A 15,347-nucleotide genomic window follows, 5' to 3' on the forward strand; every position below is an offset into this window, starting at 1 on the left:
AAATTAGTAGTCACGTAAGCTTGAACCAAGAACCAACTCCACTCCCACGCTTGACCACCCCGCTGTTTCGTGTAAACTACAGTATCTTATTGTAATTTGAACTTAATTACTTTTAAATTATTTTAATCCAAGATTAATTTCGTTTTTTTATCTAATGAAAAAAAAAAAAAAAAAGAACATGGAAAAGCCTAACGAGAACCAACCTGGAGATCGATATCTTTCTGAATTTTTTTACTTATAAAATTCCAAATGAATGACAATCGTACTCTACAGAAATTGTCAATTAGGATTAGCAAAGAATATCTACTCGGTGTTCCCTGATTGGTTTGTCTCTTTTGCTGGACGTAAAATCCGAGTTTTCAAAAAAAAACGTACCATAAAAGTTCCTCGCGCCTAAACGAGGTTTTTTTGTGGTTTCGTGGCCATATTCATTATTTGGACCAGTTTTGTGTTAAGACGTCAACCAGAATAAATAGACACCTAATCACTGAACAAGATAATGCATTGCTCGTGGATTAGGTTTGGATAAGCATGCGTTAAGAGCCAAAACAATTAAGGCTATGAAACGACCGTAATGTAGCTGTAATTACGTGGATTCTTTGGTCGTTTTGCTGGTTGAAAAACGCCAGTTTACAGGAGGACAAAAAAAAAACCTGCAATCTGCCGCGACACTGACTAACTCAGCCACGTTGTGAAAAAACTCGCATAAAAATTCCACACGTCATCGACGGGATTCGAACTCAAGCCTTTACAGCCGGAATGGAGGACTGCGATTATAACCACTGTCGAGGCATGTTTATAAAGTACAGCAGATTGACCTTTTCATGGAATGAAAAGTATACTAGCTTGAAATAGAATGACTCATGTTGCAATATACACTGAACTCGTTTCGCATTAGCGACGCCTACCTAATACCTCTGGGGCCAGGTTTTGCTCTTAATCCTGCCCATCCCATTGACGTCTTAGCATGGACTCCACTGGGTGTTGCAACGTGTTCTGTGGCACCAATGCGTTGCGCGATGAGTCCAGTAATACCCGCACAATGTCAGGTGGATAGTTTCAGTACCGAATGTTCTTTTCCAGTAGGAAAAGTGCTTAATTGAGTTGAGATCAGATGAGTTGGGAGGACGAAAAATTCATTGTCATGTTTTTGAAATCAATTAGCAGCTTACCGGATCTTGTGGCACGGGGCCTTATCTTGTCATTGGACGCCGGAGTTGTCTGGATATACTGTCTGATGAAAGGATGTACTTAGTTGCTACGATAGAAAAGTAGACGTTCCCATCGAGCCGTTGATTAACGGTGATCAGAGGACCTATGGCTTTCCACAGAAACACTCCCTAAACCATAACATCACTGCCTCCGGCATGTCGATTACTAATGTTGTATCCAGGTGCAATGGCCTCGTGTTGCTTTCTCGAAATGCGGTACGTTCATCAGCAATTTAGAGTTGGAAACGGAATACATCAGACCAAGCGAAATATTTGCACGTCAGTGGTCCAGTGTTAGTGCTCACAATTCCCATGGCAGGCACAATTTATTGTGTCTCGCAATGAGTATGGGTACCCGCGACGGCTGTTGACTGCCATAGCCTATACCATCTAATGTCCTGCCCACAGTTCATGTGGATATTGGTTTTTCAATTCCTACATTGTACTGGTTGGCTAGCTGAGCCACTGTGCTGCTCTGTTACGAGATGAGACACGCGACGCTCACCAAGATCGTCGACCAGATGTGGCTGGCCCAAGTGCAACGTTTGGCTGGTTATTCGAACTCTGTTGTGAGCCAGTCACGGTAGAGTCATAATACCACAGAACGGGAGCACTTAACCATGTTGGCTATTGTTGACATATTAACACCTGCATGTCTTTCCCCCATAATCATTCAGCGTTTGAAGTTGGAAATATCACGACGCCGACCCATTCTTCCTGGCAGGCACTCAAAAAGTGATTCGCCACTTGTGCGAGCTACAGTATCAGTCGTTCCTGACTTTGAGCCTTCACCAGTGTCATAAACCAGCCCATTCCTACAAATTTACTCAAAGAGGTAACTACCATTAGGGGTAAAGGGAAGGGTTATTGCTTCCGTAAAGGCGACTACGATGGACTGAGACAGTATTTAAATTCTATACAGTGGGACCAACTGATGATGTTACCAACAGCAAATTCAAAATGGGAAGCATTCAAAGAACTTATCTTGGAAGCTACTAGGCTTTACATACCAACTAAGAAATATTGTTCAAGGTTTAAGCCTAAATGGATGTCAGATGAACTAATGAGACATATGGCAGAGAAGAAAAATGCATGGGATACTTACAAATTAACACATGACACAGAAGCCTATGATAGATACAAGTTGATATGCAACCAAGTTACAAAGGAGGTTAGGCAGGCGAAGGCAGATTACGAGAAATCCTTGGCAAGGGATGCAAAGAAAAACAGCAAAGAGTTCTTTACTTATGTAAACTCTAGAAGGAAGGGGATGAATCAGATTGGTCCACTTGATATTGATGGGTCAACTGTTGATGATCCTGCTCAGGTAGCTAACAAACTAAATAAGTATTTTGCATCGACATTCACACATGAGGAGTTATTCAGCAAGGGGAATGCCAGAGGTGTATTCAACTCTAGCAGTAAGCTACAGAATCTTGAAATAACTGGGAGTAAAGTGGAGGAGAAACTGTTGAAGATAAACACAAGAAAGGCACCCGGGGTGGATGGGATCTATCCAGTTATATTAAAGGAGGCGGCAAAGCAACTAAGCAGACCCTTAGCCATAATTATGAGAGCATCCTTGGACTCAGGGGAGGTACCCATAGACTGGAAATGTGCAAATGTGACCCCAATTCACAAAGGAGATCAAAGGCTGACACAAGTAATTATAGACCTGTGAGCTTGACTTCTGTTCCAGGAAAATTAATGGAGGCACTGGTTAAGGAAGCACTGCAGGATCATTTAGACAAGACTTCAGTTATAGCTCAGACACAGCATCGTTTTGTTAAGGGGAAGTCTTGCCTGACCAACTTGATTGGATACTATGATGCAGTCACAAAAGAACTGGATGCAGGGAATAACTTTGATATTATATACTTGGATCTTAGAAAGGCTTTTGATACTGTTGCACATGGAAGACTGCTACACAAATTGGAGCAGTGTGACATTGGAGGCAAATTGCTGCTATGGATAAGGGGTGGTTGAGGGGGAGAAGACAGAGAGTGGTAATCAATGGACACTGCTCATCGTGGACTAATGTTATTAGTGGAGTCCCTCAGGGCTCAGTGTTGGGTCCATTATTGTTTTCTGTATTTATAAATGATATTGATGATGGTATATCAAGCTTAATGTCCAAGTTTGCAGACGATACAAAGGTTGGCAGGGTTGTCAAGGACACTACTGACACTATGCTGCTGCAACAGGATCTGGAAAGGTTGAGCAGATGGGCTGAGAGGTGGCAAATGAAGTTTAACATTGACAAATGTAAAGTACTACACATGGGAAACAGCAACCCCAGAGCAATGTATCAACTCTGTGGTACTACACTGACAGTGGTAGAGAATGAAAGGGACTTGGGGGTGGTTGTGCAGGCAGATATGAAGTTCTCTGAGCAGTGCAGACGGGCTGCAAGAGTAGCTCATGGAGTATTGTCAATGATATACAATAATTTTTCCAGCAGGGATAAGGAGGTGATTATTCCATTGTATAAGGTAATGGTCAGGCCACACCTAGAGTACTGTATACAGGTCTGGAGGCCTCATTTCAAGAAGGATGTAGAGCTGCTGGAACGAGTACAGAGAAGGGCAACAAGATTAGTGAATGGAACAAAGGGGGTGCCCTTACGAAGATAGGCTTAAGTTTTGCAAATTACAGTGTCTGGAGACTAGGCACCAGCGAGGTGATCTGATAGAGGTGTATAAAGCCTTGAATGGTTTAAGCATGCTCAATGCTGATGGGATTCTTCCTCTAGCTCAGAAAAATCACCTGAGAGGGCATAAATTCAAATTGAGGAAAGACAGATGTAGGATAGACTTGCGGAAATTTGCCTTTAGCCAGCGGGTGGTTGGTTGGTGGAACAGACTTCCATCCCTTGTGGTGGAGGTTGATAGCCTAAATAAGTTTAAGGCTCAGCTGGACAGGTATTTTGAACGAACAGAGGGGTGAAGTGGAAGTGGTTTTTTTTTTTTTTTTTTTGGCTGATGCTGCATAAGCTTGCTTTCTTGCATCAAATGCCTCTACTAATGCTAATGCTAATGCTAAAGAGGGTGTTGCTAATGCAAAGCCAATTCAGCGTAATTTATCGAGTAACAGGCAATTTGCTGGATCGCATCAGCCTACAGTATTTATTCTGAAATTCTGATAAAATTATTTCTGATAATTAATATAGTTACTTTATTTATTTATTTTATTTTATTTTTTTGTTTGTTTCAGCTGGATATGTCTTCTTCGATATTTTTAATCAGGTCACTGCCCAAACTCCAATGCTAATGAGTCCGCGGTTTGAACCTAGTCAAAATGATGTAAAATGTCTCGCGTTTTGGTTTTCTGCTTTCGGTCGTGGTGAATCAACTACTCTCAGTGTTGTGAGATTGGAGATTACCGACGAAGGAGCAGAGGGCAGGAAAAACACAGTATGGAGGATCTCCACTCGAAAATACGATACTACTAGACCCGACTGGACGTATGCACAAGTTAGCGTTAATGCCGCTACTGTCTATCAAGTAAGGATATGTTCGTTCGATTATTTACTCATTGAGTAGAACATTTTGAATGTTTTGAAAATAAAAGTTTCTAAATTAAAAAAAAAAAAAAAAAAAAAAATATATATATATATATATAGTGGTGGGGGGGGAGATTTCTAAACGAATTGGCTTGGAAATTGAGGAATGACTGAGAAATTGTGTAGCCAAATTGGTCATAGAAGTTTCTTGGTTCACGTTGTTGGCTTGATGTGATCCAACGAGTTAAATGGGTTTTTTCTTTTTGTTTTGTCGCATCAAAGTTGTTATTTCAATAATTTGTTGTTTGTCTGATGGGAAAAACTATTGATTGTTCACTGAACAATGCACTGCTTCTATTGGAACTAGTAGTTGTCGATTGACACTTGAAATTCGATTTACTATTTATGCGTAAGTTTCCATAAATAGTCTTTTGGAAAAGTCTTTGTTCGATTCCCGTCGAAAAGGCTCAGAATTTGCACTTGGTGGTGCCATCTAGTGGACACATTTGAAAATGAAATCTGATAATAATTCTAATACTGTATATTGTTTATTTAGTAGGGCGGTGTTAAGATAGAAGAGGTGCCCGAATTGAAAGCCATTAACAACTGGAACGCCAGTATTTGGCAACAGAAACAGGATTATATATAATTTTTGTCAAAAAGTTTATCCGAAGCTTTTTTTGTTTGCATCCGGGCACTTAAACGTCTTGACGCTTTCGTATTTAGTAATATAATAGAGATTTAGAAATTGTAGGAAAACCTGTCTTGCCGAATGGATTCTGAATTAATAGCATATGAGGGTAGTTTGGCGGGGTGTTGTCGGGATGGTGTCTAGGTCACGAATCTTTAACTACACGGAAATGTAGTGGTACTATGTCGATACGCGACATTTTAAAAAGCGACATTATCGCACGTTTCTAACACGTGTTATCAAAAGGAAGGGTGACCCGAATGATTTAAGTACACTTTACGTTATCGCTTCAACAAATAATGAGTCTCATACTCAAAAAATATAAAAAAAGAAAATAATATTAGTCATAAGGCACACGTCAAAGTTGTTCCGCAAAGTCAGCTAAAACGGAAACTGATTACAATATCTTAGCTCCAGTTCACCAGCTTCCTTTCAACTAATTAAGATTTCCTTTCCTTTTGTGTATTTCAGTCTGGATACGAAGTGGGATTTGACCCCTTCGACTTCGGCCACGCGAGATAAAATACGCTGAATGACACTCTTAAAACAAACTTCCCCGTCTAATTCGATTCAATATATTAAACGTAAGATAGTTTTTGCAAAAAAGCGCTTTATTACTTGGGTAATGATGTTGTTGTTGGGTTTTAGGAGCATCAACGAATAAAATCATATTATTCCATATATACTGTCTATAAATTGCGTGTTCTGAGGTCGATTTTGTTTGCTGGATGAAAAACCAGAGTTTCTGGTAGAAAAACCATGTTACCCTCGCCTGAGACTGACTAACTCATCCATATTGTGAAAAAGACCCATAACTGACGGGACTTCAACCTAGGTCCTTTCCACCCTGTGTTGGGAAAACGGCGCTTCTACCAGGCCCTCGTGGGTAGCACAGTTGGTAGGATCGCCATCCTTACCACACCGGATGGAAAAGACCCGAGTTCGAATCCAGTCGATGAGGGAAGGAATTTTTATGGGCCTTTTTCACAACGTGGCTGAGTTAGTCAGTCTCAGTCGAGGATAGCATGTTTTTTTTTCTCCCGGAAAGTGTGGTTTTTCATCCAGCAAACATAAAATCGACCTCAGAACACGCAATTTACATACAATATACACGAAGCAATATGGCCTTAGTTGCCGATGCTCCTAAAACTCAACAACCAACGATTCTACCAGCTGTGCCACCCACCAGGGTAGGTAATGATGTCTTCAGGTTTATAATGTCATTCAGTTTTCTTATTGCTTGTTTTACGTTAATATGGTGATTTAGAATTTTCTCTTCAGCCGCTTATTGTATGTGTACATGTCTTTATATTGTTCCCAATTTCTTTCCTCTTTTTTTTCTAATTTGCGCAGCATCCCAGTAATCTCACCGTCTGCGATAATTGGGGTGCAACCCAAATTAGCTCTGCTATGTAATTCCAGCATATAAACGTAAAACAAATTACTTTCGAGTATTATAGGGAAGCCTCATACATGATGGTGATTGTGTAACTACTAATTAAAAGGCCAACACCGTTCCATAATTGGAACGCTTCTGGACAAATGATCATCTTGTCAATATAGCCTTATAATTAGTAGTAACAGCATAAATACCATTATGAGTTTACTCTATAATAAACGAAGATAATTCATCTTTCTTTTAGATGCTCTGAAACGTATTAAGTACGAAAAATTGCCCTTTGCTGATCTATTAGCATTTATGCATATCGTTGCCATAATGGATATTAAAGAGAAAATATCAAAATCCACTTTCTAAATGTATAATTATGTTAATATCGATAAATATGCATATCGTTGCCATAATGGATATTAATGAGAAAATATTAAAATCCACTTTTTAAATATTTAATTATGTTAATATCGATAAATTAATCCATAATGGATATTAATGAGAAAATATTAAAATCCACCTTTTTAAATATATAATTATGTTAATATCGATAAATTAATCGCATCGTAAACCTTATTACTTTTCTGAGAAAACAGTATCTCATTAATGGGTAGATTTTTTGTTCATCTTCTTTTTTTATTTTAAGATCAAGAAAAAATAGGCAAGAAAACTTCAAGCTGTGAATATACTTATAGGATTATATACTTGATAGACTTATAGGATTTTTTGATTTCCTTCATTTTTAAGCCCCATTCCCATATATATGTATAAAGCGCCGATTGCGTTCGTCTCCATCTGTCTGTCCGTCCGACCGTCCGCATGTGACAATTCGAGCCATTAAAAGGATTTTTATAAAATTTTATATTTATCTTGTTTAGAAAGATTTGTCCAGCCATCCTAAATTTTATTTAAATCCGATCAATAGTATTATTATTATTTTTCTCTCTCATACGTATCACATAGGCTGTTCGTATATTGTATCTGAAGCCCTTGATCTTATGTTTATTACAGTGCGCTGACTGGAGGTTTGAACGTAGAATGTGGCGGAAGCACAGAAACGAAATGTTCCGGTTTACTCATGAAAGTCGTTGCTTTTTGAGGAGCACATTTATTGTTATCAGTTTACTAAATATAAAAAAATCAGTAATTGTAATAACTATTTTCTTATTATTATTAATCACAGCAGAACCGTCAAATACGTGTTTTATTTTGATTGTTTCTAAAATCCAGTTCTGTGCCTTTTTAACAATTCGAGGTGGAAATAATTAAAGTACATTACGAAAGTGTAAAAAAATATATATATATCTATTTTTTTTTTTTTTTTTTTAGTACATCACAGAACGTGAAAGAAGGAAATATGTTAAGTGCTATTCAAAAAGTTCAGTAAATATTATGCTAAGATATGTGCAATGAAATGAAAACAATTACTTTTATAACTGGCAAAAAGTTAATTACAGTAGCTATTTATTTTTCACATCTATTAATCAAAATGGATTTTTTTGGCTGATGATTTATAAGATTTCTTTCTTGCATCATTTGCCACTATTAATAACAATACCATATAAGAGTTTAATTTATTGAAATGTTCAAATATAAAATTATTACGTACTCAGATAATAGAACTGTGCCTGTGAGAACTTGTGCAAAATTGTATAATTACCCATTATTCCTTTCCTTTTCTACTACCTTAAGTTTGTTATTTCTCATATAATAAGTTGATCTACGATCTAATTTCCCAAAGTTATTCCTTAACTATTATTTTTCAGGCTACCCGAAATAATTTATCTAGGTCTTATTGAAGTGATTATTAATGTTACTAACCTAGATTTGTTGATACGAAGGTGGACAGGGTAGACGAAAGCGGACAGTCCACCTGCGTATCAATAAAACGGAAGTTACTCAACAGAAACATTCCTGAATTCAAATATGCAACAAATCCGTGCAGTGCCGGACCAAGGCATTTTTGCGCCCTGGGCAGAAAGATGTTTCGGTGTCCCCTTTACTAAGGATATATATATTTTTTTTTTTTTTTTTTTTTTTTTCGTGATTTGCAAAATTTGGCTCTGCTGGGCAAGGGCCCTGCTAGACCATGCCTTAATCCGGCACTGAGTCCATGTTTCATTAACAAAGGGACGATTACTTGTTTTAAAACCTCTTTTTCCCAAAAATGTCTGGTCTGTGAAATCCGTTATGTGAACTCTGGCCACTTAGAATTGTAAACAATGTAAGTGTAACTCGTACAACGTAACATGTACCATCCTATATTTCGTAATCTGACGGTAATCAGATTACGATATCTTTTCCCCTGACAATCCTTCGATCAGAATCATCAGTAAGACAAATTATCTTCGAAAGATTGAACTGGTTTGAAAATCGCGAGGGAATATGACGGTCTACATTATGCAAAATATGAGGTTTGCGAGTCAGGCTTCATTTTCTTTTTTTTTTATAATTATTTAATCTTCGTTATGTTTTTAAAAGATGATAAAGAAAAGGCAATATTATTATTTTTCTCATGTTTCAATTAAACTCATCTACCCGTGTGCTTATATATATATATATATATCTGTAAATTGCATGTATTCTTTGGTCGGTTTGTCTGTTTTGCAGGACGAAAAACTTAAGTTTCCGAAGGAAGAACCTTTCTATCCTCGCTTGAGACCGACTAACTCAGCCACGTTGTGTAAAATACCCATAAAAATTCCTGTCGCCATTGACGGGATTTGAACCCTGGCCTTTCAACCGGTGTGGGGAAGCCGATAATTAACTACTGTGCTACCGTGAAGAATAAGTAAATGAAAGTCAGATCATTCCGCTGTACAAAAACAAACATTGGAGATAGATAGAGAGAGGTCATTATCCTGCCTATCTTTTCATACGAAAACGGCTACGTTTCTGTTTGGGTAAAGCAATTTTTGCTTTAGTATACAGATTCAGAACATTCCGTCCTGTGCTGATTGGGCTGGTAACATTCCAAATGCTTATGAATTACTTGCTCAGTTGCAACTCTTGATATAATATTTAGTAATTCACTTAGTAACTGTGCAATCTGCACTTCAATTTTTAGGCGCGTTAGCATATATGCATACACCTGTTGTCTTAATGTCTGTCCGTTCGTCCGCATGTAATAACTCGACTTCTAGTGGATAGGTTTTTCTCATGTTTCAATTAAACTCATCTACCCGTGTGCTTATATATATCGGATAGAGGCATATGATGCAAGAAAGCAAGCTTATACAGCATCAGCCAAAAATAAATAAACTTCCCATTTCACCCATTCATTCGCTCCAAATGTTTGTCTAGTTCTGCCTTGAATTTATTTAAGCTGTCAATTTGCTACCCATGCAAGGCCCATAAAACTTCCTCACGTCATCGACGTGACTCGAACTGAGGTCTTTCCCACTCGGTGTGGGGTGAACGGCGATTCTACCAACTGTGCTGCCCACGAGGGCTAGGCAGGGGCGTCAAGAGCAGTACGAGGCCTCTGGAGGCCTAAACATTTACGAATATTAGGAATAAATCGAAACTATAGAGAAACGCAGTGCGTTAATTACTTTCACCAATTTCACATAGGGAGCTATTTACAAATTAACGCAAGAATGGGAAAGTTGCCAGATAAGGAGGTCGCACGAATGTTAAGTAACATAACAGTTTTTTTTTTTTTTTTTCTGATAAAAAAAAAAGAAACAAATAATGTGACTTGGAGGCAATAGCATAATAAGGCTTTTTGGCGCCTACAGTCAAATATCAGAAATGTGCCTTTGCTTTCCACTGATGTTTATTAATTAAATTATTATAATAACAGTTAAATAAAAGAAATAATTTATTAAATAATAATTCAGTAAAAATTAAATGTATTATAATATTAATTAATATTGTTTTGAAATATTAAAATATAAAATAAAATAATTATTATCCAAAAAGCCACCTGTAGCTTTTCCATAAAACCAACTGACTTTTTTTATGATAATTGATTTAGATAATAACGTGAGTAGTCATATTTTTAAAATGAATTATGAATTCAGTTATTCTGAATATTTTCTCATTCAGCGCCTGTGGTCCCGACCACAGGCACCAAGTTGCGCCACTGTTTGAATTACATTATTTCATTATGTAAGAATGGGTAATGGGTGAAGTTCCTGCTGTTGTTACAAAGTGTTATGATGAAAGGCATAGTTGAATAATTTGATTTGCGTTATTTGTGAATGGCTCCACATCTGATTTTTTTTTTTTTTTTTTTTTTTGAGAATTGTTTTTGTATTCTCTCTAATGTAGAAACATTGGAAAACAAGAATCTACGTTTTAATAAACATGCCAACAACGCGTATATAGCACGTAGCAGACGATTTGTTAAAGCGTCCGTATCCGTCGGTGACGAAAACAAATTAATTCCGAAAGCGTACATATACATGGGTCCACGTGCTTCACGTTCTAATTTGCTAGATTGTATCTCGCACTTACTTGTAAATAAAAAAAGAAGAAATCGTACGAAGTACAGAAGTAAGTGTTGCAGATAATGGTGTGGTAATACTTCAGACGCTACTAAACCGGTCTACAGATAAACTTACTATGCATACTTTGATCAATCATTAAATAATAAAAAATAAAAACGCGAGGTCAAAAATTTAGTTCAATAAATTGAAGAAAAATATATATATACATATATATTTTAAGAATTTGCTAACACTTGAAAAAATACCAAAACGCATGAGTCACTAAATAAAACGCCCTACGTTTGTAATAGCAAACGTAGGGCGATAAAATACAACAGTTATTTTATTTTCTGATACAATTCGCATAAAAATATGACACTATGGCTAATTTACATACGCTGATTTAGAAATTTTCTTCTGCGTTTAAATTTTTGTGACGTCATCGCTTAAAATAAAAAGTAAATAATAAATAAAAATAAATTAATGAAAAGGGAAAAATAAGGGGAAAAAGATATCTTGTCACTTTACAACAGTTTGCCAGCAAATCGTGTGCCCTAAAAGAGGGTTAACGATGTGGCCACCATATACAGATCCCGTTCAGTCTGGGTCTCTTATGTGTACTCCGTCGAAGCCTCTCTCATTTACCAATTCGACAATATATGACTGAATTTTGGAGACATTGGAAAGTCAGGAACTTTCCATTGTCTCCAAACATGGTAACCTGTGTTACTTTCTCCCATAATGTAACAATGGTGTTTATGGACATCTTAATATTGTAATCCCACTAGAATTCTCAAAGTGATCGTTGGCCCTGGTTGATCAGTTTTCGAATCGTCTGGGGGAGATAATGCTATTTTCATATCGATATCATCCTAAAGATGATATCGATAACAAACCTATCAACATAAAGGTCGTATTTGTTTGGATGAAAAAAAACTTGTATATCGTAATCCATATTAGTGTTATCCATATTAGGATGGCCAGAAGTGTTGTTTAAAAACAGTCAGGGTCGTGTCACTGATATTTTGTTCCTTATATTTCTTAAAAAAGTTTTTGAATTTAAAATTTTAAAATTAAAACGACGTTATATCGAAACGACTTAATTGGGACAACGTAAATCGGTGATTGCCGGTGTCTATGCCCATGCTCATTTATCTGATATCAAAAAATACTACTAATTATCTTTGATATGCATCAGATAAAAATAAAATAAATAATAATTATTATTATTAGTAGTAGTAGTAGAAGAAGTGGCATGTGATGCAAGAAAGCAGTGTATGCAGCATCAGCCGAAAAAAAAAAAAAAAAAAATTCACACAAGCATTCCCTCTAAATGTTTGTCCAGTTCCTCCTTAAATTTATTTTACCTATCAACTTCCACAACGACAGATGGAAGTTTGTTCTAGCAATTAACCACCCACTGGCTAAAGGCAAATTTCCGCACATCTCTTCTACATCTGCCTTTCCTTAATTTGAATTTATGCCCCCTTAGGTTTGTAATCTGAACAAGTGGAAGAATCCCACCAGAATTCAGCGTGCTCAACCCATTCAAGGCCTTATACACCTCAATCAGATCACCGCGCAGGTGCCTAGTCTCCAGCCATTGCAATTTGCAGCGCTTAAGCCTCGCTTGGTAAGAGGATCCCTTCATTCCCCCTCACCAATCTTGTTACCCTTCTCTGTACACCCTCAAGCAAATCTACATCCTTCCTAAATTGAGGCCAGAAGACCTGGCCTCAATTTAGGAAGACTTGAGTATCTACAGGTTTGGAGGCCTGTAGATACTCAAGGCGTGGCCTGACCATTGCCTTATACAGAGGAACAATCACCTCCTTTTCCCTGCTAGCAAAATTCCTATATATCATTGACAAAACCCCATGACCTGCCCTGGCAGCCTGTCCGCATTGCTCAGAAAACTTCATATCTGACTGAACAATTACTCCCAGGTCTTTTTCATTTTCTACCACCTTAAGTGTAGTACCACACAGCTGGTACGTTTTGAAGATTTTTAACTATTTCTTCGCACAGACTATGTAAATATTACTTTCACTGTCATCTAAAAAGCTAATCGAGAGTAGAAAAATTTATACTTATGGCCGTTTATTCAATCTTTTTTTCTTTTCGAAACTCAGCAACTAAGTCCATATTGCTCCTTGTATATTGTATCAAAATTGGATGTGTTCTAATGTCGATTTTCTGTTTGCGAGACGAAAACCCAACTTTCCGGGAGAAAAAACCATGCTTCCCTCGTCTGAGACCGACTAATCAGCCACGTTGTGAAAAAGGCCCAGAAGAATTCCTCACGTCATCGACAGGACTCAAACTCGGGTCTTTCCCCTCGGTGTGGGGAGATCGAAGATCCTACCAATTGTGCTACCCACGAGGACTGATTGGAATTAATAAAATGCCTTAACCGTACATATAAGATACTAATTTGCATATCAATGATATCACCGATAGTGCCAATTGAGCAAAAAATTTCACTTCAAGAATAATCGAGATATCGTATCGATGTTTCTCTTAAGTATTTATCCTTCTGATTAAATGTTAAAATCATTCATAACAATATTTCACTAAAATCAGTTGTTGTTTTAGGAGCATCAGCGACTTAGGCCATGTTGCTCCGTGTATACTGTCTGTAAATTGCTTGGTTCTGTGGTAGATTTTCTGTTTGCTGGATGAAAAACCCTAGCTTCCGGGAGGAAAAAACCACGCTAGTGTTTCCTAAGACTGACTAAATCAGCCACGTTGTGAAAAAAGCCCATAAAAATTCTTCACGTCATCGACGGGACTCGAACTCAGGTCTTTCCCTCCCTGTGCGGGGAGGACGGCAATCCTACCAACTGTGAGCGATCCTACCACGACAGCTTGAAATCAGAAAAAGAAAATAAATTTACATGGAATACTAAGAGGTATTTATTGCTTTAAATGAATGTTAAATACTTTTATTAGGATGTACATTTAATACAGTAACATGTTTAACTGCATTTAAAATTATATAAAATAATTATTTTCATATACTTTCTATAAGTCCTATTCAAATGAAGGTGGACAGAGTTTTTTATTATTTTTCGTAGATCATCTTTCAGGGAGAAGCAACAGATGGTGGATTTGCTTTAGATGACGTGACATTCTACGACGGAATTTGTCCAAGTAGGTTTCTTTTTGATGTTTCATATTTTAAGACATTTTGTACATTTTATATGCCGAAGGACCATTGGAAACGCTTTGTTTTAAAGCAAAGTGTATAGCTTTGTTTCAGAGAATAGGGAATTTTTTCTGAGAATTCTGGAGCGGGTGTGCAAAGGCAATATTGGTCCGTATATACTGTTTGTAAATTGCGTGTGTTCTATGGTCGATTTTCTGTTTGCTGGACGAAAACCGAGTTTCCCGGAAGAAAAACCATGCTATTGATCTGTTATATTTTATCATTTCTTTTTAATTATTATTACGTTATAATTATTTTAAAACTGATATGAAGATTTATTTGTTGTAATTTTTATGTCTATAGCCTCTTCATTATAAAAATTATCGTGAAATTATTTCTTTTTCAGTACGGCCAGAAAGAGCGTCAGTAACTCCAGCAGCTTAGATTTGCCACAAACTCCTCGTAAAGATTATCCCATACCAACATCCTGTGAATTCCGAAATCATCTCTGATCACCCCAACTAATGTCATTAAGCCTTTGAAATTTAGCTTCATTGATATTGTGTCCGTCCATCTGAAACACGACCATATTTTGTGCGTTTTTGTTAATGGTAGATGAAAACCAAAATGATGCAGTTGTAATTAACTATTTGACAATCAATGATCTGCTAGAGTGTATAAGCAAATAAATGATATTACTTTTGTGTTCATTGTGACATTAAATTTATCAACAGCCCAGTCCACGTCTGTTATTTTTCTTAAATTTATTATTAACTGTTATTAAAAAATATTCTCACTTTGGAAACTATTGGTGTAAAGCAGTTCCATTGTTTTCTCGAAAGTGAGGAGCAATTCAAACTTCTTTTTTTTTTTTTTGTATGTGTGTGTGCACCCTCAGAACCATTATCCGAATTGTATAGAAACCGTTAGACTCTGAAATGCAAAGACCAACAGAATATTTCTTCTCTTATG

The 15,347-nt window shown here is 37.0% G+C and overlaps 1 protein-coding gene across 1 annotated transcript in view; it reads left to right on the plus strand.

Moving 5' to 3' along the window:
* The window catches only part of LOC150086130 (MAM and LDL-receptor class A domain-containing protein 1-like), a 77,090-nt gene extending 62,135 nt beyond the window's left edge, over window positions 1-14,955 (plus strand). Inside the window, exons 17-19 of the mRNA XM_090373734.1 lie at window positions 4,425-4,714; window positions 14,305-14,380; window positions 14,782-14,955. Coding sequence (XP_090229860.1) covers window positions 4,425-4,714; window positions 14,305-14,380; window positions 14,782-14,819 — 404 coding nt within the window. The 3' untranslated portion in view covers window positions 14,820-14,955. The remainder of the gene's footprint in view (window positions 1-4,424; window positions 4,715-14,304; window positions 14,381-14,781) is intronic.
* Window positions 14,956-15,347: the final 392 nt, after the last annotated feature.

The sequence above is a fragment of the Mastigoproctus giganteus genome, chromosome 5, assembly GCF_048544385.1.
Source record: "Mastigoproctus giganteus isolate SK-2022 chromosome 5, ASM4854438v1, whole genome shotgun sequence".
Lineage (NCBI taxonomy): Eukaryota > Metazoa > Arthropoda > Arachnida > Uropygi > Thelyphonidae > Mastigoproctus > Mastigoproctus giganteus.